The 26,805-nt window shown below is 37.5% G+C and overlaps 1 protein-coding gene across 1 annotated transcript in view; it reads left to right on the forward strand.

The window, feature by feature from the left end:
* LOC139695476 (uncharacterized) overlaps window positions 1-26,805 on the forward strand; it is a 252,978-nt gene that overhangs the window by 151,175 nt on the left and 74,998 nt on the right. The window contains exons 4-5 of the mRNA XM_071594262.1: window positions 3,059-3,176; window positions 6,481-6,604. Of these exons, the coding sequence (XP_071450363.1) occupies window positions 3,059-3,176; window positions 6,481-6,604 (242 nt within the window). The remainder of the gene's footprint in view (window positions 1-3,058; window positions 3,177-6,480; window positions 6,605-26,805) is intronic.

The raw sequence follows: 26,805 nt of genomic DNA on the forward strand, positions 1-26,805 counted from the left end.
AATGTAAAGAGTGATTGAAAAAGTTATTATCTCTGTCGGTAATTCTGTAAGCGAGCTGGTACTGCTACAACGGCATCAAATTTCAGAAAAGCAAAATTTTTATGATGAAAACATGGTTTACTTATTTGCGCTGTCAATTGTAAATGCGTTGATAAATTGGTAGTCATGTATTTATTTATTTAATTATTATGCCACTCGATAATTCGATTATATAATTAATTAAATAGATAATATCTAATATCCATCTGTAGGCGGAGATTTAATTTTATAATTGGAAACAGGACGGCGTCATTTGGATGAGCAATCAGAGTGAATGGGTTGACGTCGCCGTCAGTGGAACGCGTCAAGGATGAACAGGAATTAACTCCTCTCTAATATGGATCAAGTCGAGCCGTCATCCCTTAACAATCGCATATCCACCGCGCAGATCAAGTGCATTTCTCATGCAGGCGAATGAAATAGGGATGAACGACCGGTGAAATATCAATGCGCACACAGAATCTCGGTTTTTGGAATCACATAGGGCGCCACGCCCATTTCCGAAACCGTTGCTTTCCAATTTAGTAGCCGAGGCCTCTCTTAAAATATTCAGCGATGAATCATTCTTCACATCACGGCAATCCTGCCACGAAATAATCTATATCCTGCAATCAATCAAAGTAGCAAATTATACGCGTGAGTTTTCGTTACCCTTATGGAGATATGGAGGTCAACTCTCTTTCTCTCTCTCTCTCTCTCTCTCTAAGCAGTGCCTGCGTTTATTCAGAATCCATGTAGGTAGAGATAAATCAATTAGTCCAGGTTTCATTAGGCAGCTTTCATTAATATACCTAATTCTCATTATTTTCGCTCTAATAAATACTTTGCCGTGGCATTCCAACAGATAAATCAATGACTGTATCCTGTTCGTCGACCCACATTCTTCATTGTGCTGTGAGTGCTGTGCTTACGTGATGATTTATGAATGATTTCTCGCCAGGATATATTTAGGGTGCCAAACAATAGTCACCGTTGGTGCTCAATTAAATTAAAAATAAATTTACAGTAAATTAATGAATGCTTTGAATGAATGACACTAAGCCACCGATTAAAACCAATTAGTAACGCGAAGTGGTAGAAAAATTCATTGGAAAGTAACGGAAAAGACTGTCTATTGTCTAGATCAACAAATAAGTGATATTTAAATCGACAATACAGTTTGAAGATAGAGAGCAGAAATGTGAAGTATATTAATATCTGCTTCATGATATTTGAAATAGTTTATCGAAAACTTTTCATTTGTTCATTTATTTTTGCTCTGATGTTAGACTAAAGTTTTCTGATTTTTTCATAATATTTTCATATTAAAATTTACATTAAATATTTTACCGCTGGTCCATCAAATGTTTCACAAAAATTGCTATAATTTTGGTTAAAATCGGAAAAATACAATGTTCCGATCTAGCTGAGGAAAGATACTTGGATTAAGTACGCCTGCCTGAAGTCATTTGCAATTTTTTTAAATCTTTAAAATAATATCCATAGTTCATAAGTCATAAATGAAAAGCTTTTGCTTGACCCCGCATTTCAAATTAATAAATAAAACAAAATATATCTTGTCTAAATTTCTTTGTTTGTTTAATCATTGGGTGTTTAATGGATTCATCCTTGTTATTTCATCATTCAATAAACGCACTGCATAGGTATTTGTTTACTTAGGAAATAGGACATCACATTAGATAAACTACCCTTAATTCAATCGTGCAATTTTGATGAACACTTTGTTTACGTAGAGAATGAATGTGTCCCCTGAAATCTTTAGCCTGATTTCAGCCTCAATCCTAAAATCACGTAAATTACTATTCATCGTGATAATTGATTATAAATTATAGTTATTCGTGATGGCATGGTCACTTGCCGACACTGAGGTCGCGGCTTCAAATTTATAGACAGATAAACGCAAGCAGATAAAACTTGTGGTCACCAGATTCAAACCAGGCACCCATTTTTATCAAATACGAGGTGTGTTCAGAAAATACCGGGAATTTTTAAATTTCGCTGGTTTGGATAGTCGGACTGCCAAAAATATTGATATTATGTTGGTTTATATCCCCTTAAAGTATGATAAAATTTTCGTTTGTATTCATTATTTTCTTTTTCTGTGGCAGCTGCTAAGGTTAGACGTGTTTTTATGAGCTCGGTGATTTTCGTTTGTTAAAAAAAATTATCAAAGGATATATATCAAATTTTTCGTAAAAAATGAAATGTGTGAAATGTTACTAAAGGCCTATGGTGAGTCTACGATGAGTAAAACAAGAGTTTACGAGTGTTATGAGCGTTTTCAATATGGCCGTGAAGACGTTGAAGATGACGAACGCCCCGGCACATCAATAACCGATGAAAACGTGGAAAAAGTGAAAGAAATGATAATGAATGATCGCCAAATCAAAATCGGAGAAGTCGCTCAAGATATTGCCTCGCCAATTGGTTCATTCCATGAAATATTTTCTGATGTTTTGGGCATGAAACGCGTGACAGCAAAATTTGTTCCATAACGACGAACGACGATGCAGAATTACTGAATTGTGTCATAACAAGTGACGAAACATGGGTATGACGTCGAAACTTAAGCTTGTTACAAATTCTTTGATCCATTTTTTTAGCAAACGAAAATCGCCGAGCTAATAAAAACACATCTAATCTTAGAGTGGCTGCCAAAGACAAAGTAAACAATGAATAAAGATGAAAACTTTATCACAATTTAGGGGTGTATAAAGCAACATAATATAAAAAAGTTTTGACAATCGGGCTCTCAAAACCCGCCAAATGAATAAAATCCCGTTATTTTCTGAACACATCTCGTAGATATTCTTTTCAGTAAGAGGTTTAATATCCTTTTGTAGTGGTTTCACCCCTGACCCTGAAATAATAACTAGTGATCAGTATTATGACATATCGTGATTCCTATTAAATATTAATACTGCTATGCACTATATGGCCACTAGTGGTTAATATTTTTTGTGCGTGTTCTAGTCTAATGCAGTTTACTGATTTATTTCCCGTTGTTTTACTTTTGCAGCGAAACGAATGACATCAACACGGGTCTGCTCATCGAGGTGTGGAACAAGGGGATGATATGGGACCGCGCGCTTGGGTACCATTGGCTACCACTGCACGTTGTTCAGTACTCAAACGAGGTAAGGACATGCAGGGCCCTCCCCAGCCCCTGCCCCCCGCCACCCCTCCCCTCATGTGACCCTTGCTGCTTATATTAACCACCATATCCCAAGGTGGTGCGGCGATTTCGGAGTCATCTATGATTTTAAATTCACCTCAAATTAGTACAAACGATCAAGGATTTCGTTTCTTTGGGAATTTTTCAATTAGACCGTCCAATATGCGTCGTGATGGATACGAACTCATTTTTTTAACTGTGTAAAGGGTCATCTTAAGTCACAACATAGAGTTATGCCCAGCGGTAAAATGGGAGGAAAGCCAGGTGCTTTCACTGAAATTAGACCAATAAGCGATCTCTTATCGTCGCTGGTGGTCGGTTCAGAGGGAACATATTAATTTTCAAATCGTCAAATTAGAAAACTGGGCTTCTTTATTGAAAATAGTTTGAAAACCGCTATTTTTTTACTTTCTAGTAAGGACTATGGGATAAAGGAAAAGGAGTATAGACATAGGACCAACAACGATGTATTTTTCTATTCGTTGTAATGGACTACATTTGTGGCTTACCTACGGGATACTGCGTTTTAGCCCAGTAACGAAGGCCGTCATCACACTAACGGGGAACGGTTTCAAGTAAAGTCAAATCGGAGTCGTGAGTGTTGGAAATGGAATCGATATTACGGATTTAATTTCTGGAGCCTTGCTACAACAATTAAGTTCGCGAAAAATTAATTGGCACCATCCGTTTCTTACTCTGCCGTGGGTTAGGCAAGATCCAGACCGGATTCATTTAGTCCTTCCACTCCTCTTGTAGTCCATCTCCAGGAAAACTGAGCGTTTGTTGTTCTTCGGCACTGAACGGACTTGAGTAATCCTAACTCCTTAGATGAGAGTTAGGATTACGGAAAAATTCCACTATTTTCAAATAATCTCTCTCGCTGGTGATAAAAATTGATTGCATGGAGGACTGATCCCGTGGTTGATAAATCAAGATTGAGTCCGCATGATTACCTAAGTTCACACATCAGATTAAATCGTAACCCCAGGTCACGTTGTGCACCATGGAATGCATAAAGTTCGTATTTAGGATAGCGTGGCTGAGTCTCGCGGGATTAGTGTATTAATTTGTTACGCTGAGCTCCAGTGTCCAAAAATGTGTTTGTATTAACTTTTGACAAGGAACTGACTTTTATCTACGACTTCATGAATATTTTCTCTTGAAAATTTAGTTAAGCAAATGACACGGACCCATGAATGTATTACAGTAACAAATTGCGAAAAAATATTTGCATAGAATGAGTAACATGTATTAAATTATGCTAGCTAAATCCCTTAATAAATAGGATTAGAATCATATTTTGCAACCATATCTCTTAAACATCTTGGACATTTTTATTTATTGAAGGCAAAGTAACAATTTTTCCTAAGTAAAAGCCACCTCCTAAATGCAATCATTATGTTTTACTCCTTTATGCTTCACTCCTGAGCAGTTACTTCTCCTTGTCTTAGTAACCACGTTATATTTTATCCCATGAGAAAAATTAACGGAAAAGCAAAATTTAATGATATGCATTCTAAAATGCGCACCGTGTTTTTACTCAGTTGCATTCGTTTGCATGCATTAAAAACTGGAATTTTGAATGCGGTCGTCTAAAGTGAATTCATCCTGCGCATATTATTTCAAAATTTCTAAACCCTTAAGCAGCGTCTAAAGCGTCAAGATTATGTATACCTAAACGGATAATTCTATGGGCAATTTAGTTCATTCATCATTCATTTATTTTACTTCACAATACCCTGTATGTTCAATCTTATTTCTTGACGTTAACCACTTTTAAATAATTTTATACTCAAATCTGTACATTTCAGATGGATCTACACCCATTAAAAACACTTACCCGTTATGATATATTACATCTAAATAAGTGTGTGATAAACATGTAATTTATATTTCATTACCGGACTTCCGTACTAATGTAAAAATGCGATTGCATTTTGGCTTTTTCTTGTGATACCTGGGATCTTTGCCAACGAGGTACGACTTATTTAGGTCTACACTTAATTTCCGGATTAATTTATTATAAATTTGTAATATTAAGCTGATTTTTCAAATATTAAGTTATTTTAATCTATAAGCATGATTTTTTCAGGTCATATATGTGATCTTTTCTTCGTCTGGTTGTTTCTTAAAATGTATAATTCTTCGTATTCTTCAATTGAAATTGCCACCTGCAAACATACATAGTTTAATATTGCATGCATGAAGATATGTGGTAGTAAAAAAGTCTTTCACGCAGCCAATAGTTATTAATATCATGCAGAGATACCGTATACTATCAGGGGCAGGAACGAAACCTCCAGAACAAATATTCATGTCGGGCGGATTCAGGGGATAAGATGAAAGTCCTTGGCCGCATTCCCTGTAGTGCCTTGGCTGCGCAGACGTCTATTTCAAGGTGGGGATGGGGGCAGATCACAATTGAGGGAGTAAACGGAGAGCTTATACGGGAATAGATTTTGTCCAGCAGTGGAGGTTTGAGAGATCGAAAACGAACTTTGGAAAATGAAAACGTGAAAGTCTGGAGAAATAGATAACTTCTCGGTAGAATTACTAAAAGGTTAGTGGTGTAACTGAAACGAAGTGTATGTCCTTTTTTATAGAGTTTATGAGACAGTTCACAACACCAGTTTTAATCTCCACTGAGAATTTCGACCGCATGAGCATATGCAAGACTTAAACTTTAAACGACCTTTCTGTGGGTATAAATGGGGCGGAAGCATTTGGTACCGTTAAGTAGAGTAGGTGTGCTTAAATAAAAAATCTATGTATGTATATAACTAGCATATAATAGTGCTTATCGAGGATTACCAGGAAGAATATGTTATAGTAGAGTATTTTAGGCTAATGAAAGTGCCGCAAAATATAAAAATAGACCAGAGGAAATGTAATCTAGGCCAAAACCATTAATCTAATGCCACAATAAATAACACAAAAGTGGGGCTGAGTATGGTCTCTCAAAGACACGGAAGCAAGTATTCTCCGTTATTATTCCCACTTCTCATAGTGTACGCAGAGAAAATGATTGGAGAAGAATTGGAAGAACTTAACGCAATAATATGACTAGCTGGAGAACTGAATGTATCAGGTTTGTGGATAATAAAAGGTTCAGGCAAGGCATTGCATTTAGAAGTTGAGCTCGTGACAGAGCCATTTTGACTTGTGTGGAATGATTGATTAACCATTGGAAAATGACGCATGCATTCATGATTAATTGATTGAATTTGTTTTTTTTCCTCCCTCCTTTCATCGCCATTCTCCCGCAGGAGGGCGTGGGGCAATGGCTGTCTCTGGAGGCGGAGCTGCTGATGGAGGAGGGGGAAGTGGTGGGCACAAAGGGTCAAACGGGGCACTCCTTGCTCGTCGACTGCCGCTTCGAGCTTCCCTTCGGTGAGTGTGACTCGTGCACCTCTTCTTCTCTCTCTCTCTCTTTCTTTCTATCTGTCTCTCTCGATCTAACTATTACTGGTACTTAGCAACCCTTTCTCTCTTCCTATCTCCACCCCTGTTCGTCTCTACCCTGATAACGCTCTCCTTACCTTAATATATGTGTAAATAATTAAAAATCTCTCTTTTCCCTTTTTAATGTCTGTCTTTTTCTGTCTGTCTGTCTGTCTGCCCGTATCTGTCTCATTAAAACACCTCTGTTTCCTCCAAGAAGTCACACCCTCTCTTCATCTCCCGTTTCCTGTATCAATCCTCCATTATACCCTCTCTACATTGCACTCTGCAATATGCCATTCATCCTTTCACCAATCCCCTTCCACTTTTGCATAAAAGTTTGAACTCCCATCCAAGTCCTACCCACGGAGCCCTCTTTCTCGATTCATCCGAGAAACGGCCTTCACGTGTCAACCCCTTCCTCTTGTTTCGCCATTCCCCCACCCCGCTCCCTCCGCCATCACCCCACCCTCCATGTCTCCCCTCACGCGCTCCACACTCAATCTGTCTCGCACTTCGATTCCCAATTACTCTCTCCTCTCCCCCGGAAATACTCTCTCATTCACCACCTCCAGATATCCCTCGGCGGATGTAGACACTGTGACAAAGGAAACATTCAAAACAGAACGCTGTTGAGGAAGTGATTGAGCGTATCCATCCAAGTCCGTATCCATCGACCTCCTGGGCGATTACCGTCAAGTCGGCGGACTGCCACCAGACACGGGCGAAACCTTGAGTTACACGTTCAGTATATTTACTGGTTAGGTGCATTGAGGTCTTGGAGAAGTATTTATTTACAAGAAGTAAATGTATGCTTCAGCGAACGCCGGATCTAATTCAATAGAAGATCGTTAGTTTGCTAACACAAACACTCTAGCTTTAGACCGTCACAGGGCTTAAAAAATAAGCATGTTTTACGAATGAAAGTTTTTCCGCAACCCACCAAGTTTTAAAAAATAATACTATTGTTAAACTTCGCCAGTTGTCTTCCTTGAACATTTATAATACTCGGTAACTAAATCGTTGAAATTTTAGTTTAGGAGTTTGTGCGTAAGCAAGTACATGTGTACGTGTGTATGTACATATATATATATATATATATATATATATATATATATATAGATATATCTGAATATGAGAGCATAAGTGGTGATTTCAATATCCATTTCCAAAGATACGCGTTGCATTCGAGCGACTCTTACGATCAAAAACACTAGAGAGCATTTGTTATTGACAACTGGACCCCAAAGAAAACTATTTAAAAAAATGATGCTTCGCAATAATGCATTGAAGCTCCTAGCTGTTAATTCACTTTTTCCGGATTTCGTGCAAATATTTTATAGGGTATACACGAAGCATTGGTCAGTTAATGACTGACAATCAATGCTGCTTGATTATCAATAATTAGTTAATGGCGAACCTAGATGTTTTCTTAACGTATTCCATCGTTCTAGTTTCACTTTTTGAATTATGTAAATCTCGATACTATTATTAGGTTAGCTTAGGGCATTTAATTATGATTTTATCAGCAGGCGCAGGAGAGGACACCATTTTATTAGCACCTTTCTGAGATATTCTTAGAGGCAGAGAAACAAAAATTAGAGAATAAGCAACACCTGATACCTTTTGGTCTACATAGAGTAAAAGATATCCGACTTGATCTCGTTAATCTCAGATTCCCCCTTTCGGTAAAAACGAAAGATATAAAGGAAAGGTATAAGTCGGAAAAATGTCATTAATGGGAGAGGAGTACTTGTTATTCCAAAATAATCTCATTAAATCCTATACTCCACTTACAATGTAGAAAACTCGAGGAACATGCGGAGGGATATTATATTTTCTGTAAACTTTCATTTTCGATGTAAACCACGTTTAGCCAGGACACGTGCTACAATTTGACTGAACCGATTCCACCGCCTCATATAGCATCAGGTACAGTTTTTAGATATCCTTTTTGAGTGTGAACGATTAGATAAAATTTCAGAGGCACTCAACCCAAGTTAAATTAGTGTTGCCACTTGGTATTAAGAATAGAACTGATATATTTAAGATGTCGCTTTTGACACGAATGGTAGGGGATCAGTATAACGTTGTCCGACCACGGTGGGGGTAAAAATATTCGGATCACACCCTAGTGGTGGCTTTGTATGGTACTAACAAGTACTAAAATACTAATACTAAAACTATATGTCTTGGAGTGATTCGAGCTTTCAGTGCTAAATTTTTTCCATTTACGATAAAGAGATACTTCATAAAACAACAACATTAATTTTGTCAATGAAAACAATTGCCGTAGAATATGACTTGCGGTTACATAGCCTTATTATTCGGAACTTTGACTTTGCTATCGTAAAATGTAGATTCAAATTTTGGTAGTGTAATGCGTAAAATTCTTTTAGATGGTTCATTATTAAATAGTTCGTAGGCTTCTCTGCATTGCAAATCAATTGGCAGCTTCATTCCAGCAATATTAGCTTTATTCTAACATGATTCTAAACTTGAAGCTTAGAATATTTAAGGAAAAGTACTTTTTGTTTGCTTAAAATCTTGATGACGAAAGGTTTTACAATTTGTAGAAATTGAAAAGAATTATATTTTGAAAATGAGTAAAGTAAGATAATTTCAATGTATTTTATCCAAAATGCGGAGGAAAAAAAGTTTACGGTTGAAGTGTTATGGATGGCTTGGCTCGGTACGTAAGTCACTGTTTCCCAGTCGACTGGCTAAACCCTTCACATTTCTAGTTGACTGTGAGTATTATAGGTTTTACGTATGATCAACGTAAGCTATTTCATGTCTCTTTCAGTATCTTATACGTTTTCTTGTTCGTTGTTGTCGTAAATGGCTGCAGACCTATCTTTAACATCATACGAGCTTCGTATACGTAGCATTGGTTACTCAATAGCCTTGTTTGCCGCTGGCTTAAAAGTACTCATGACTTTAGTAACTCAGATGATTGGCTGTAATTCTCTACCGTTTGAATTAGCATTGATCCCTTTAAAAATTCGTTGATGTCTGGCTAGTATAGTAAATTGACTACCACCTGTTTGCAGAGCGTTCAACGGCCACTTTATTGTGTCAGTTACTACTGGTAAAGTAGAAATTCACAATTATTTCGTATAATTTACATACGAAATAATATTTAATTTCCCGCTAGGTTTCACTGAGGAATTATTTTGGCAAATAGTGTGCCTTTATTCCCGTAGTGTCCCAGCTCAAATTTTGAATTCCTACCGAAAAGCTGACGGGAATAATGTTCCTTTACTTGACAAATATCATATTCATTTCAATGTTATTCCTATATTGACCAAAACTCATTCTTCTATTCTATCCTTTGAAGTATATCGGGTTTTTTCACTTGTTTCACAGAAAATTAAGCTGAAAACTCACGCAAAATTAATACAATCAACGAATTTTTCATCAGATTATCTGGATAATATTTACGAGAAGCAAAATTAGTAAAAATGAATACTCTAGCCCTATCTTGGTAAATAATCAAATATAATACTGTGATAGCCACGTGTTAGCTTCTCTTTCCATTCTCTTTACACTTTGTTAAATATACTGTAGGCAATCTTAAACAATTACATCGTTTTTAACTCTAAAATTTATGGAATCTTCTATAGATCTCGATAATTAGGCGTTGATACAATCGGAATTCGCAGAAAATAATTGTATCACCTGTCTCAATACAACATCAAAACCACTTTCAGTTATCAAACCTTATCCGTTTCCTCATCACCATCTCACTTTCCTCAGCTTACATACTTCTCATGCCAATGCACTTGGTGCCATTGGTTCTTTCAGCAATCGAACAATTCTCCTATTAATGAGAAATTTAAGTAATTTTACCTCTCTTTACTGACCTTCTACTAGTTTCTGCATGCGAGTTGAAATTCTCAAGTAAGTGTATCATTATCTCTTAAATAAAAAATAATAAGTCAATTCAATATACTTGGAAGCCTCAAATAATTATGTCATCTTCTATTATAGAAGATTTAATTATTCAGCTGCCAAATGTAATCCTTAACTTTGACGCCAGATATTTTATTAATGCTCACAGTTGATCAGCTTACAGCATTCATGTGCAAGCACAGTTGTAAATTAATGATACGTATTAGTTTGATGTCATCGATCAATACATTTTTTATCGAAATTTATCCTAGAGATTCATCTAACTTTAGAAAATCAGCCTATTAGGTGGTCCAGGGATAAGAAGGCGTGGGGCAAAATTTTAACCTATTCATTTGGGAATTATGTGAGCTCTACAAAAGTTGTAGGTCTCTAAATCCAAAAAATCACAATTTATAGGTGCATATGTTTGCTCAAATTCAAATTTCGTAAGTTTCGCCAATCGATAAGAACGATGGACTAGATCGATGAAGTAAATTCCTTCCCTCTAATAACTAAATAAGCAATTACTTGAGCAGTTGATAGTTCTCTTGATAAGCGAAATATTGCTGATTTTAATTTTGCCTCCTGTAACTTGATTAGTATTCTGCTGAGAATTAATGTCGTTAAATAGCAGTAGCGCTGCAAATTGGGATATAGTTACTGAAAGAACAGTAATCGGTTTAGTTCAACGGCTACTTTCAAAATATGAACTTACATCATTTTACATCCTGCGGTTCCCAGTATCGTGTAGACCAGCATCTCATAATGCAGCAGAAATTGAAAAATAAAGTTCAGATGAAAGGAAACGTGTAGGCTGACAGAAAATGAAAGATAAGATGGCAAACATCTCATTTTTCGCGGGATTAAAAAGCATGTAAAATTAAATATAATGTTCTTAAAATTTAATTGGAGTAATAAATGTATTTTGATAAAAACATTACACCTTTAACAAGTTCAAACTGAGATGAAACGCATTCTTCGGCGATGAATTAAATTTTCGAACAATACCACTGAAATAGAGATTCAAAAACCATCAATGACGTGTAGGGCTAATTTCCATTTTCCTAGCCTAACCTAGATAAATTAACAAAATCAAGCATCGTTATTAGCATGCAACCTAAACGGAAGCCTGGGCCTTTGTTTAGGCTGCACGTCGGAAAATTACGAGTGAAACCTTTCAACGCGTTCAAACAGGTTTAAAATTCGACTGAAAGGGTCGACTGTGGTCATCAGCAAACTTTTGTTGGATGAGGTGAGAGATGACTGTTTGGAAAGAAAAAACTGTCTAACGATAGACTAAAAAATACTCTTGATTAATCACGCGCGGAATGTTCAATTATATCACTCGGTAGGAGGGTGCTATGAAGATTATTCTTATTTCTTATTAGTTAAGCCTTCTAATTTACAAAATACTACTAGTATATGGGATCCTCACGAAGTTGGATTGATTGCCGAATTGGATCGCATGCTGAATAGAGGAGCAAGATTAGTAAAACGTTGTCATGATAAACTTAGCATCATATCCAAAATATTAGAGCAGCTAGGCTGGGAATCACTCACGGAACGAATGTTGAATTATAGATTGAATGCATAAAAAGGAAAGATACGATAATACTGAAAATGTATTTTTATCCCCATCGTAATACGTTAGGGGAGATCATGTTAATAAAATTAGAGAGATTAAGTGTGGATCAAATGGATTTTGGATATCATTTTTTCCACGAACGGCAAGGGATTAGAATAACGTTTTCAGACCGCGCTAGAAAGGGAAGTTTCGAGGTCAAAATTAAGCCGCTGTGTAATCACCCCCTGCCAATACCCAAGCTGTGAATTGCATGGTACTTAGTAATAATATATGAAAAAGATGAAGAAAACCGCGATCATTGATGAAATATTTTGATAGGAATAAACGTGAAAGCCTCCCTTCTTTATGTAATTTTTAATATTACCTAGTTTAAGTCACGAAAGTAGAAGAAGTGCATATAACGTTAATTCGAGAATTAGACAGTGTAGTACTCACTCACCTAGAGCAAAATCCGAATCCAGATACTTTAATTAGTATCAGATCAAATGTTTTATCAACTTAAACTATCGAAGCATTCGGGCACCTAGGTAACTAATATACGAGGTCTGTTCAAAAGGTACCATTATGTTCCTTTTTTTTTCAAAAATTGTTTATTTATCCATGAATATCTATTTTGTTCCCTTCAAAGTGTTCTTCATTAGATATAATACACTTATGCTAACGTTTTTTCCAATCCTCGAAGCACTTCAAAAAATCATTTTTTGTGATCTTGTTCAGCTCCTCCTTCGATGCAGTTTTCATCTCGTCAATCGTGGGGTAGATTCGTCCTTTCATGGGCCTCTTCAGTTTTGGGAACAAGAAAAAGCCACTGGAGGCCAAATCTGGGGAAACCGGGGGCTGCAGCAACATTAGTGTGTTGTTTTTGGCCTAACATTCGCGCCCAAGCTACGGTGTGTGAGCCGGGGCGTTGTCATGGTGCTAGAGCCAATTTTTGTTCTTCCAGAAATCCGGACGTTTGTGGCGGATTGCTTTGTACTAATTGCGCATAACTTGCAGTTAATATTCCTTATTTACCGTTATACCCTGTGGTAAGAACTCATGATGCACCACGCCCTTGCAATTGAAGAAAACTGTAAGCAAAAATTTCACATTCCACCACTCTTAGCGCGCTTTTTTCGGTCTTGGCTCGTGCTGCATCTTCCATTGGAATGATCGAGCTTTAGTTTCCACGTCATATCCATAAACCATAACATGATTCGTCACCAGTTATGACCCTCTGGAGCAAATTTGGGTCGTCGCGGACAAAATCCAACATCTCATTAGCAATGTTAATGCGCTGCTGTTTTTGGTCGAAATTGAGCAATTTTGGTACGAATTTCGCGGCGACCCGTGTCATGCCAAAATCAATGGTAAAAACCTTATTGCACGATCCAATCGATATATTTAGGTCCTCAGCAACTTCTGTCACGGTGATTTGACGATTTGCCAATACTATTTTCTTCACTTCATCAATGTTTTCGTCAGTTGTCGACGTGATCACGCGTCCGGCACGCTCTTCGTCGTTCACATCTTCACGGCCCTCTGAGAACATTTCGTACCACCAATAAACGTTCCTTCGGTCCAAGGTAGCTTCTCCATATGCCTCAGTCAACATTCGGAATGCATCCTCGCACTTAATTTAATTTTTGATACAGATTCTTTGATCCATTTTTTGGAACAGGCAAATATCGAAAACAAGCCAAAACACGTCCGAGCAAAATAGCTGTCAACAGTTAACTGTGCATTCAAAATGGCCGAACATTTCGGCATAAGTGAGAGACATAAGTATCATACATAACGCCACAAAAAAAGGAAAAATCAAATACACGTAACCTGCGAAAATCCAAAATTCGCGATACTTTTTGAACAGACCTCGTACGCCCTATGTCAAATTACCATTTAAGTATGGACGTGAACTTGAGTCTCGATTCAAAATTATGGTGCACCACAACGTCATTTACTTGTATTTCGTTTTATTGGCCTCGTTTATTGCTCTCTGTTTGTATGTAAAATACATGGCGAATCCGGTGACTAGCTAATTTCATCAATTAATCTACCACGTCACTAATAACAAGCTACTTCTTCCAAACTCAGAGACAATTAAGAAAAAAAAATCATTTCCCAAGTTTTTAGTCAATTAAGTGAACATGAACTAATTTGTATATTATGGCGCTTTGTCCACGCATGGCTTATCCGCTTTTACGAGATACTCTACGGACCATAACCCAACGGTCGAGAAGGGGCTCCCCTTGCGACATGGAGTATGGAAGAGCTCGGTGGTGTGAAATATTGCCACCTAAAAGGATTGATTCCGCACAGTAAGCCACCCGCTATCGCTTCGTTTGCTCGGGAGAACGCACGGGGAGTTTAAGAGAAGGGAACTGACTCTCCCCCCGCCCATTACGCCCACCCCCTGCATTCCCAAGCCCTTGATCCCGCCCCTGGGATCTCTCATTTATTCTTTTCCGCACCCCCGGCTAGTTCGCCCACGCCCCATCTCCCTCCCTCCACCCCAAGCGTTCTCTTTTGTCACCCAGCAGAACCCTCCGCCCCCGCAGGTCACCCTCTGCACCCTTCCCCGGCCCTCTCTCATCTTTGCTCTTGTTGCGGGAGTATCTCGAGTAAGTGATAGTGGGCAGGCATCGAATTAAGCTAGATCGTCAACACAAGGGGAAGTGATGCATTGCTGGAAGAAAATGATCATGGTAGGGAAGGAACTAATCGTAAGGGAGAATTTATATACAGAAATGGCCGAGATGTTACGTACAAGTGCGGAGTACAATCGAAGAGCCATTATTATAGAAAGTGTTCGCGCTGGGAGTTATATTTCGGATTTCGATTCTTCCGGTGGTACTCCAGATCAACTGTTTACGACATTCTAGCAAAGTATAATGTTTCGGAGGGGAGGTCTGGGAAAGGTTTATCCAACCCGGAGATGAAATCTCATTTGTGGAAACGCATGCTTGTCCGGATTTAAGCGCTGCTCCCTGTATGTATATATATACTAAACCCTCTCTGTTCCCTCTATATATATAATTTATATTTATATCCACAGGTGTAAATGTTTAAACCATAGAAACACAAAGAAAGGACAGTCACATATGTAGTTTTGAGGTTTCGACGGCAAGCCCGTCGTCTTTAGAATATATATATATATATATATATATATATATATATATATATATATGTATATATATAACACATTATGTGAAAGTCTCACGGATGTGAATAATAATGTATATAAGGTTAGCACTAGTGTACAAAGGCAAAAAAACAGACACACCCAAGGTTTTTTAAATTACTAAACGATAGTACGTTTCAATCTTGGTGAACGCCTATTTGATATAAAACTCTCCTTTTGGTGAGAAAAGTGTGTTTGCTAGATCCATTTTTTTATCCTAGTCGCCTTACGAAAGTGAATTAAGATATGCCGAAATCAACGAAAGTATTTAACATGCATTTCAGTAAATGTCCCTGAATGGATATTCTCCATAAATTTATTACGAATATGATTAAATGACCGATAACTACCATATTTCTCTATTCATAGAAATTATATCGACAATCATATGCTGTTCCCATGATAGTCTCTTAATAATTAATCACATGACTACACTCACATTTGTTCAAATTTGTTGCAGAACGATATTTTTATTAATCAATTTTTTTGCGTCGCGAACGACTAATTAAAATCGTTCTTGCTCAGTCGATGTGTTTTATAAGGTCATGGTCAGATGAGAAAAATAAAACCTCTAGCTCGTATTTCAGTCGCTCATATCTTGACCCCTCCGTCTCTCCTCCTATGGCTTCTCCCTGCTCTCTCTTCATCCCGACCGCCCCCGGTTAAACCAACGAGACGCTCCCCCTCTTTGCCACCGTCGATGGCTCCCTTGCCACTGCCTGATCTCCCCTAATCCTCCCGTGATTCCTCGCGCTTTCCCAACCCCCTCCGTCGGCTCCCTCTTTCACACCTCCCGTTCACCGCGCAATCGTGACTCCTCACGCCCTCCGCCCCTCTTCGAATTCCCTCCTCTCACTCGATCTTCTCGCTTCATTCTCCTCCCGCTTTGTCCCGGGCAAATCATTCGTTAGCATTCCGGCAGCACACGCCTCGTTAGACTCATTTCCTCAGCGCGCGTGATGGCTATTAATGACACCCGCAGCCGCGGTCAAGACTGAGCCTGACGTCTTGACCGCGGCCATTGCAGTAATGAGATTATTAATCGAGAGGAATACAGAACACAACCAGGAGGTATTTGCCTGTTTCGTAGATTTCGAAAAAGCGTTTGATAGAGTGAATTGGGAAAAACTAGTGAGTCCATTGCAGAAAATAGGAATAGATTGGAGGGAAAGGAGGCTAATCCGCAACCTGTACATGCCTCAGACTGCTCCGGTGCGAGTGGGGAACGGGGAGTCCGGTTGGGCAGTGTTAGGAAGAGGTGCAAGGCAGGGTTGCCCATTATCACCGTTGCTGTTCAACCTGTATGCAGAGGAAATGATCAAAGAGGCATGGGAAGAACTCGAGGTAGGAATGAAAGTGGGCGGGCAATTCGTAAAATCAATTAGGTTTTCTGATGACCAAGCTTTACTTTAATTTGAATTTAATTTAAAACTTTAATTTGGAGCGTAGCTATGTAAGGCGCGGAAACGTGGTCATTGAAGCAGGAGGATAGACGTAGACTGGAGGCTTTTGAAATGTGGGTGTGGAGAAGAATCGAGAAGGTGAAATGGACAGAGAAGAAAACAAACGAGGAAGTACTTGGTATGGTGGGCAAAGAGAGGGGTTTGTTGGGAGCAATCTTATGGAGGCAGGAAAAGTGGATGAAGGGGGTATTGGCCGGCAGTGGGATGCTGAAGACTGTAATTGAGGGGAGAATGTTAGGCAAACGAGGAAAGGGAAGGAACAGGATAGGGATGTTGGAAGGGATGAAGGGAGGAAGAAAGTACTCAGAGATGAAGACGGACCTGATATAGAGTAGGATGATGGATTTTTTATTTTGTTAGGAATAATAAAATGTTTGATTGGTAGTTGTGTCCATCCAAAAACCTACCTAAACCGGTAGATTACCTTAAAAAAATTTATATATATATATATATATATATATATATATATATATATATATATATATATACATATGTAGGAAAAGGGATAGGAACACACATAAAGGAAATATTTTTACATTCGTGATCTGCCTGACTCAGCCTTCCCCACTTCTCCTGTGTTTATCCTTTATGTATGTTCCTATCCCTTATCCTTATATCTCTTTCTATATATACATGAGTATTTGTTCGCCGTTTGGCGATATATATGTGTGTGTGTAAATATATATATATATATATATATATATATATATATACATATATATTTATATCTATACATACACACTCGTAAGTAGGCTATATGGAGTTAGCCAACAAAAATATAGACAAATACATAAAAAAGGACCCTAATACGTAATCCGAAATTTTCCGTCTGCGGAAAGAAGGAATTTCGCTTGGCACCTTAGCGAGGTACCTCGCTTAGGGCAGTTGAAGACTCTGTGGACTTTTTCTCTATTCCGCTAAGTTGGTTCGACTAGTCTGTGTAGTGTTTATTGCCGTCTGAACAGGAATCGCGACCTTAACCTTATGGAGTACCTAAAACTCAATTTTGGAACATTTCCAAAGCAAACCGAGGCAGCAAAAACGAGTGCCATTATTTCGTAGACTGTCGCGAAAGGATTTGCATAGTTTAATGCATCCAGTCAAATTGGTCGGCTATTATTGACAGAGGTATTATAGCGATTAACAATACTCTCCTAAAATACCTTCTTCAAGTGATATTATCAATGAATATCTTAAAATAAGGAAGCGCGTGCATGTATGAAGGTTTTTGGCAAAGGATACTTGCATTTTTTGGTAAAAGATGATATATGCACTGTATTGAGGCGTCTTGAGATGCTTGTCTTTGTACATGGCGTACTCTCTTCGTGGAATCTTAGTTTTCTACCACGTGGATAAATAAAAATGGACATATCAAGGATTTATCTCCTTTATGGGTAAATGAAGAATGATGGTATTTAGAAAGAGGAAAATTTTCTATTCCCTGAAAACTTAGTGTTACTAAAGCTGGAAAGATAATTTATCTCCTCAGTGTTATTTATTCTTCATTTATTTTCTCACCCACAATATTTAATGTACCTATCAATGAAGGTTGTGTCCTGACAATTTTACCTTTTATGCGACCTTTCACGAAATACACTAGATCTTACAATATTTTCCAAACGTAAACTTTTGCAGATCATTAGCTCATCTAATGAAATAGAAAAGAATTCCCAAAATACAAAAAATCGCGATCTTTTTATTTGTGAGCAATACGGACTTCATTTTATTAGGCTCCTAGTGACGTTGTACCATCCCCCTCACTAGCTTGGCGCCATGTGATCAAAGTATGGGGAATTTCAATATGCGAGGATGTTTTTTTCTGATATCGTGTATTTATATAAGAACGCCTTATTCATCCTTTATATGGCAACACTTTATCGGCAGAGTAATCTTTGAAATTTGAATAAATGAATTATGAATAAAAAGAGACGTTTCAGGTTTGATATGATGGAAGATCATAATTAATTAAAAATTGAAAATTTTTCCACGAAATGAAATTTATTAATGCGGCCGGTTCCAATGTGACTACATCATCGTCATTTAACCGTCTTCACTGGGAGTCCAGTACATATGCTGAAAAGGGAGTAAGGGGAGGGTGGTGAGGGTGAGGGAAGCAAAAAGGAAAGGCAGCGAGTGCTCCCTCTTCCCCTCTTTTCCACTGCCCACCCCTTATTTGCTTTTCAGCATATATACTGGACTCCGTGTGATGACTGTTACCTGACGATGATGTAGTTACATTGGAACCGGTCGCACTAATATTTTATTTTGTGGAAAAATTGCCGATTTTTAATTAACACGAATTATGGTTGCTTATGTTTACAATTTTATAAATCAAACGAAAAATAGATATGTAACATTTGCAATAGCTAAAATTAAAAAGAATTACTTCTATGAAAAGAAAAATGCTAAGCTGAATATTATAATAGGAGGAAAACAAATAAGCAGGTAGTTCAGTTCAGGTATCTTGGAAAGGTTTTGGACCAGCACGATCAAAGTAGTAGGGACGTAAGGAGAAGAATTGCGCTAGGCAAAGAGGCTTTCACTAGGAGGAGGGAGTTGATGACGGGGACGTTGAGTAAGGAGGTTAAGAAAAGACTCGTAAAAACTTTGATATGGAGCGTAGCTATGTACGGCGCGGAAACGTGGTCATTGAAACAGGAGGATAGACGTAGACTGGAGGCTTTTGAAATGTGGGTGTGGAGAAGAATGGAGAAGGTGAAATGGACAGAGAAGAAAACAAACGAGGAAGTACTTGGTATGGTGGGCGAAGAGAGGGGTTTGTTGGGAGCAATCCTATGGAGGCAGGAAAAGTGGATGAAGGGGGTGTTGACCGGCAGTGGGATGTTGAAGACTGTGATAGAGGGTAGAATGTTGGGCAAAAGAGGAAAGGGAAGGAACAGGATAGGGATGTTGGACGGGATGAAGGGAGGAAGAAAGTACTCAGAGATGAAGAGGGACCTGATATAGAGTAGGATGCGGGATTTTGTGTTTTGTTAGGAGTAATAAAATGTTTGTTTGGTATTTGTGTCCATCGAAAACCTACTGTAACCGGTAGATTGCCTTATAATAATAAACATTTAGTGAATCAACGCGGAAAAGACTATTCTCTTTCGCCCACTTATAATACGTTTGAATATTCTCCTGTGAAAATGATCCGAATAGAGCGTGGATGGTACAACTGATATTATGCTCAGAAACATCCGCTTATTTTTTTTCCGAATGACAATTTAAGTCGGTGTGAAAAAATAAACTCTTGTTCATCGTCTAACGTTTTAGATTCGATTTCCCCTAAAGTTGTGTAGCCTACGCTCTCCTTTAAACGGCAAGTTCAAAGGAAGCGCAAATGTAAAGATCTCGACTCTGGTTCTTAGATTATTAAGATGGTTAATTGCTTTTCATGTGAGAGTACTGGGTAAAGTTTCTGGTTCTGCTTCATGTTCCTGTATTTTTTATTGAAAACAGCGTAAAGAAGTTTTTGCTTCAATCAGATTAATCTAGAATCGGTCACCAATTACATTCCACTTGTGTATATTTCGTTTCCAAGTTAATCCTGCCACTTTATTTCTCTTACTCGTTCCCATTGTTCCAGAGGAGATTGCAGCTCCTTGGGTTATCATCAAATTATAGACAGCGCATCCTCTTTGACCCTTTCCTCCCAACCACGGGGGCCCTGACTTTTAAGTTCATTGCCAGACCCGTTTGTTCTCATCGGAAACATTACTCTGTGATTTCCTCCCATTTTAACTTATAATCTATGCCAGATTATTTGGACATTGAAATGTAGCCTTTCCTTTTGCACACATTCATAAAGTGAATGTTAGCCTCAAATTGAATTCGTTCATGCGGAATTTCTACGACATTCCGTAGCAAAATTGCTATAGTCCGTGCATATGTGCAGTCATATTTGAAAATGCGTAAACAATTTTCCGTTGCTTAGACTTGGAAAATTCCTAAAACACTTGTTTGTGTGCTACTCTTCTTAATCTTTCAATAATCATTGTAGTATTTTGCTATTCTCGAATGAAAGTTTCACTTGAAGAACCCATTTGAAGAACAAATAAATCCTTTGCTCTTATTTTCGTTATTGTAAAATTAAATTAATTTTTTCCCTTATAAGTGAGATACATTGAATTACTGAGGATGCAAACAGAACTATCCATTGTGTATCACTAGCTAGAGCATCCTTGACAACTTTGCAGCTCTATATTTCAGGAATCGGAATGACTGTCATCGTTTGAAATACGATAAGTTACGTATGTTTTGAGCCAGATTGTTTATTCGCAATTGATTATTACATTAACGGTGAATCAGTTCTCATGGTAGAGACAACATTAAATTGGAATGGCTCAGTGAGAAACTTTCGATTAATTAAGCACTTCAATTCTCAGTTTTCATGTAATTCGATGAGCACCAAGAGGGAGGGAAAATTTTTAGATTCTCAGAGTGAACAGCATACCTACTTGCGACTAATTGCAATAATTTATGGTGATTCTACCGCAGCTATCCAAACTGTACAAAATAATCGCTTCTACTTAAAGCAATTTATCGATCGATATTAGCATTTTTTAAAGGTACACGGAGAGGATCATAAGTAATTTTTGGATAGACGTAGTTATAGGATCTGAAGTTGCATTTATTTAACACTAATGGCAACTGAATAAATAAACTTACTCAATATATAACTAAAATAAATAAAAACTCGGTATCAGTAATTATGGTACATTACCTGGTTACCGTTGTTTGGTTAAAGGTATTTATGGGTACATATAGGCAGCCGCACTGATACATAACTTTCAATGCAACAATTTTAGAGTTTAAAAATCATTCGCCTTGATCAGGATTTGAACCCGAATTCTTCGATATCTGGCCGAATGCTTTAGCCAGTTAAGCTATTGAGGCGTCCTCTTAAACTCTGAAGTTTTGGGTTCGAATCCTAAAATCGAAACGGGTTAGAGTCTCGGTCAAGGCGAATGATTTTTACACTCTCAAATAACTCAGATAACTGCTTCTTAATCTTCCGCAGCTTCTTGGAATTTGAGAATACTTTCGCATTTATATCCTAAATAAAGGAAATAATTTATCGGATGTTTTGACGCTCTCTGTGTAAATTTATAATCACTGAATAAATAAACAAGTATTTCTAAACGCAAAAGCTTTACATACACTACTACCGGTGTTCACGCATAGGCGACATCATCAGGTTTGCAATAATTGTATCTGATAATCTCGCGTATGTGTCGAAACCAATGGTAGAGTGTATAAAGTTTTTGCATATAAAACTACTTGTTTATTTTACTCAGTGATTATGAATTTTCATAATCATTGAATTTTCAAGTACCGCCTGATACCATCGGAAAATAATGACTATTTTACGCAATTTCGAAATATAATCTAAAAAGTCCCTAGTTTTTTTAAAGGGATGGATACAAAATTTTTAAATGTGGAGAATTTTGTTAGTCGTCTTATTCACTAAGGAAATAGCGACGCACAGTTTATGCTTCGTTGCTGCGTTATTATCATTGATACTAGAGGCGTCTTTTGGAGAAAACAATTACAAAACCTTTTTTTTCTTAATTTGAGAAACATCGGTCAATTTTTTTTTACTTTGAGGTGAAGAAGATAGTGGGATAAGGGTAATGACGAAACTAGGTGATTGAAAAATATATATAAGAGATATAACTGATCGGAGTTTGGGCCAAGGATCGTTAGAAACGTAACGACTGGTAGCCTAATACGAGATTCTGGTTCCCTTAGAGGTTTCCCCGCGGGTCCTGATTCTCAGTAGATAATATAACCTTTATATATTCCAACTTTAATTTAAGAAATTATATTTTATTTCTTGTATTCTCGGTTAATTGTTCAAGGTCGGTAGTTTTTTCTTACTTTTCTATTATTATATTCTTCCCGTCACATTTAAGTGTGTCATACGGGAAGGAACCTCAGCGTAGAAACGCCACGTGATATATTCTACAGTATTTATAATAATTTATCCTTGAGTATTTTATTATACTCCAGAATATTACAACATTTCTGAAAAGATGAGCGTGCACATTCTCGATTTGTCCCTTTCATCTGCTCCGGTCTTTAAAATATTACAAAAGGAACTTTGGTAGAAAACATGGCATGTCTTCTTTTGAGCACATCTTTCAAAATTTGATACCACATATATACGATGCTTCAAAAACTGCAAAATTATTTCCAGACGCTCCCCATTAAGTATGACCTATAACATGAAAATCCGGTTACAGCAGTTAACGTACTTAGTTCAGAGATGTAAAATTCTTTTTGCCAACCCTTATATTATGGGGAGAATCAACCCCAACCGTACTCTTAATATTAAGAGTACGGCTGGGGTTTATCCTTTGTATTCATACGGCCGTAGTCACCGTTCCTTTTAATTAAACCTTTATATTTAACCATTAATCCTTAACCAATTGTTGTAGTTACCCTTACGTTCTGTAATATTAAACCTAAGTTACGTGCATTCTTTGTGACGTTCAATACTTTTAAGGTACTCTCGCCTTTAATAAATTAGTTTTTCCATCTAAACTTTCCCTTCATTGCAAAATATAACATTTTTCACGTTTTAAGAATGTAATAGCGTGAAATACAGTTTTTACCACTTCACGGTTTCATTTAGTGCATTACTACTCACTTCCCGCAAGAATCACTCAGTAATCGAAAACCAAAGTAGTTCTCAAAGTGTAGAGCAAAGGTTGGGACAGGTAATCGGGGAATTTGCCCTTAATTTAATAAATGAATGTAAAAGAGTCTATGTATGTATTCAAAGGCCCATAAATAACTTAAATTTTGGATAATAAGAATGCCGAATAAGCCTTTCGTTTGTCATTCTCCTCCGTGACGACTATCGGTAGGTATTTGAGGATAAGGAAACAAATCTGTACTCTCCGTTGAAGTCATTCCTAATATATACTGATATTTCATCCAGCATTGCGGAGAAAGCACGTAATGGTTTGGTGTTGTGTTCATTGCTGGAGGGCCCGGGTACAAAATCGTGTGCATATGGAAACGTCATACCATGTAGCATGAGTTTTTAAATGCCAAAACTTTCTTGGGAGATTGAAGGTAGAACAAGGAGAGGAACTGATATCCTTACTTAAATGTGTGCACACCACACCCTATTAGCCTTAAATTGCAAGTGCGTAATATGGTTGCGGTGGTATTCAATGGAGAACCATGGGAACTATATTGCTAGAGTTTTCGTTTATTAAAAAAATCTCGGAAGTATTAGCACTCAATTGACAGTATTACATGTATAGTTGAAACTTTGAGATACTACAAGAGATTCAATGAACAAAAGGAAACCTTATATTACGTGAAATAAATTATTTATAACCGTCCGTACTAAAAATTTTATCTGCGGCAATTTCATTCCTTACCGTTTAGGATCGATGACAAACGATTATCTTTGTTTCGACTTGGAGGTCTCGAGTAAATTATTCTACACTCTTAAAGCAACAATAATTTTCGCCGCACAAGGCTCTTAGCTGAGTAAAATGCAGTTCTTCAGTATTCTGCAAGTCTTAGTAATCATTAGCAACACGTCCTGGGTGACACCGGGGCAACATTTTTACCAGGTGTAAATAAGTCCCTGTAGTAAGACCCTTTGGTCGAAGGGCATTCGAGATTCTGTCGCTTAAATAAGCGATGGTTAAGTATTCTGATTGAACGAGTACGAGTGCTCATACATCCATGTTGGTTGCTATGATGAAGGGAAATGATAAAAAATCTGGATCGGAAGATGAGCATGTATTATTAGATTCTTTGTTTTTAAATTCAAACAACAGAGAGACGATGAATTGGTCGGTTATTACCGTTGGGCATTAAATATTATCATATACTTGTCTTGTCGTTCAGCCGTAACCAACCCTAGTATTTCCACCCTATTTTTGGGCAGACCCCATTTTATTGGTGTAGGACTTAAACATTGACATGCAAAACATGTATTAATTCATTTTTTATCTGTTAAAAGATTTCTAAAGCATTACTAAAGGGCTCATCGTGTCTAAACAAGTAACATAATGGAAATAAACATTTCACTGTCTGAGCTTTATTCCCGAACTCAGGCAGGCAGTTAAAGAAGGCGAAAGGGATTATTATATATCTCTCGGGATTCTTTGTTCGCGGCGTATTTAGAAAGCGGAGGACCTTTTCAAAAGATGCTGCTAAAATTCATTGCTATTAGGTCATATAGGTCTTCTTTCTTCTCAGTTAAGGGAAAAGTTATGGGAGACAGAAAGCGTCCCCTTTTACCCCGTGGAAAGGCAACCAGAGTTATGGCCTTCCACTTGGCTGATTTGGGATCGATTCCCTGGCCCGGACGAGCTTTTCGGCCTCTGCTACCGGGAGAGTTCTTCGGATATCTGCCGCAGAGGAAAAAGAGATGGCGTCTTTGAATTGATTCGTTGGTAGAAGTGAGGATGAAGCTTAAACCTTAGCCAATCTACCTGCTTGCTATGACGCCATGAAGTTCACTTAACTCACATTGGCTTGGAAGTATAGAGTCATAAAAATCCACGATTATCAACACGCTTCTTGGAGAATTTTCTACATTTTAATTATTTATTTAATTAATGATTATAACCAATAATTTGAAAAAAAGCCCCTCGGTTATCCTCTCCGGGGTACAAGGCAATGATCTCATGACACTATCTTTCAATGTTTAGGTTTAGTTTTCATTAATGCAAGTTTTGGCCGACAGGAATTTTCCACAACTCTTGTTAATTTTTCTGCCTCAAATCGGCTTCCATCCTACTTTTATTTTATTCACGTCATTCCTACATAAATGTGCCCTTGTTTTTATCAACAAGAGCCATAGGAAGATTCATAAGGTCCCCGGTGGGCATGAATAAAAATATTATTACTGTTCTCATAAAATACGGAATTGGAATGCATTAATAATGTCACGCTGAAATAGTAAATATCAAATTCGAGGCCTGGAAAAGAGACGCAACGGCGTTGTAATTTACCGGAGTTTTAGGTATCTTCGAAATTTAACGAGTAATATGAGAATTAGACGTCGATGATAGCGATCGTTTACAAATCCCATGCTTCCGATCATGATAACAGGACTCTTGATTCAGGTGCAATAAGACTCCAGCAATTTTAGTAGCTGGGAAGGAAAACTCGGGATGTTCACCGGCTTTAATGGTGCTGAGTCACCCGACGCCGTCCCTGAGGGATGATACCGTATTTTGACCCCTATCTCCCCTTCAATCCCATGCCGTCTCATTCCAACCTTTCCTCTTCAACGAAAAAAATGTTCAAAAATCGCCCAGAAACACTCCAATCATCTACGGAGTCTCGAAGGGTCGAATGTCGCAAATTCAACTCCTACTCGAAAAGAGTTTGATTTCCAAAATCAACCCCTTCAAAGTCCCCGATCAAAAAAAATACAATACTTTCCCCTCTCATGCGCATTTTCCTAATCCTCTTTGAGACTTCATTTTTTTAAATAATAATTATTTGCTGCGATGTTTTTGGCATGCCTTTTTTTGACTTGGTATTTAAACATAAGGGGTATATCCTATGAAATTTCACCTTTGCCATCATCCATTTTACATTATCTTAATGCTGCGAAAACGGATACTTCTAAAATACCGTCGTACTAATTTTGAATCAATTAATTTTTTTGCAAATATTTCTCTATTCAATAAACGTGATAAAAGAACTCCTTATTTTAAAATAAACAACAATTCAATCAATTTCAATGCTTGAGTAAAAAATGACGTGATATCTCAAGTGAAAACTCGAGATATGAATAGTACTCCAAAGAAAATCATATTTTCATGCATCACATTATAACCCCATGATTCACCTGATCGACCGGTAATGTCTTATTATAATTAATGAAAAGACATTTTAATCTTTAATTTACCTTAACTATATGTTAATATACATTTATGAAGACACTGTAATGCCATCGTATATTTGATTCCTTGGTCGCAGTAATTATGATTTTGCCAAGCATGACTTTTTGGATGAAATAAATGAATTTTTTAAATAGTTAACACACTAAAATTAATTA

The sequence above is a fragment of the Hetaerina americana genome, unplaced genomic scaffold (assembly GCF_022747635.1).
Source record: "Hetaerina americana unplaced genomic scaffold, ioHetAmer1.1.p SCAF_6, whole genome shotgun sequence".
NCBI lineage: Eukaryota > Metazoa > Arthropoda > Insecta > Odonata > Calopterygidae > Hetaerina > Hetaerina americana.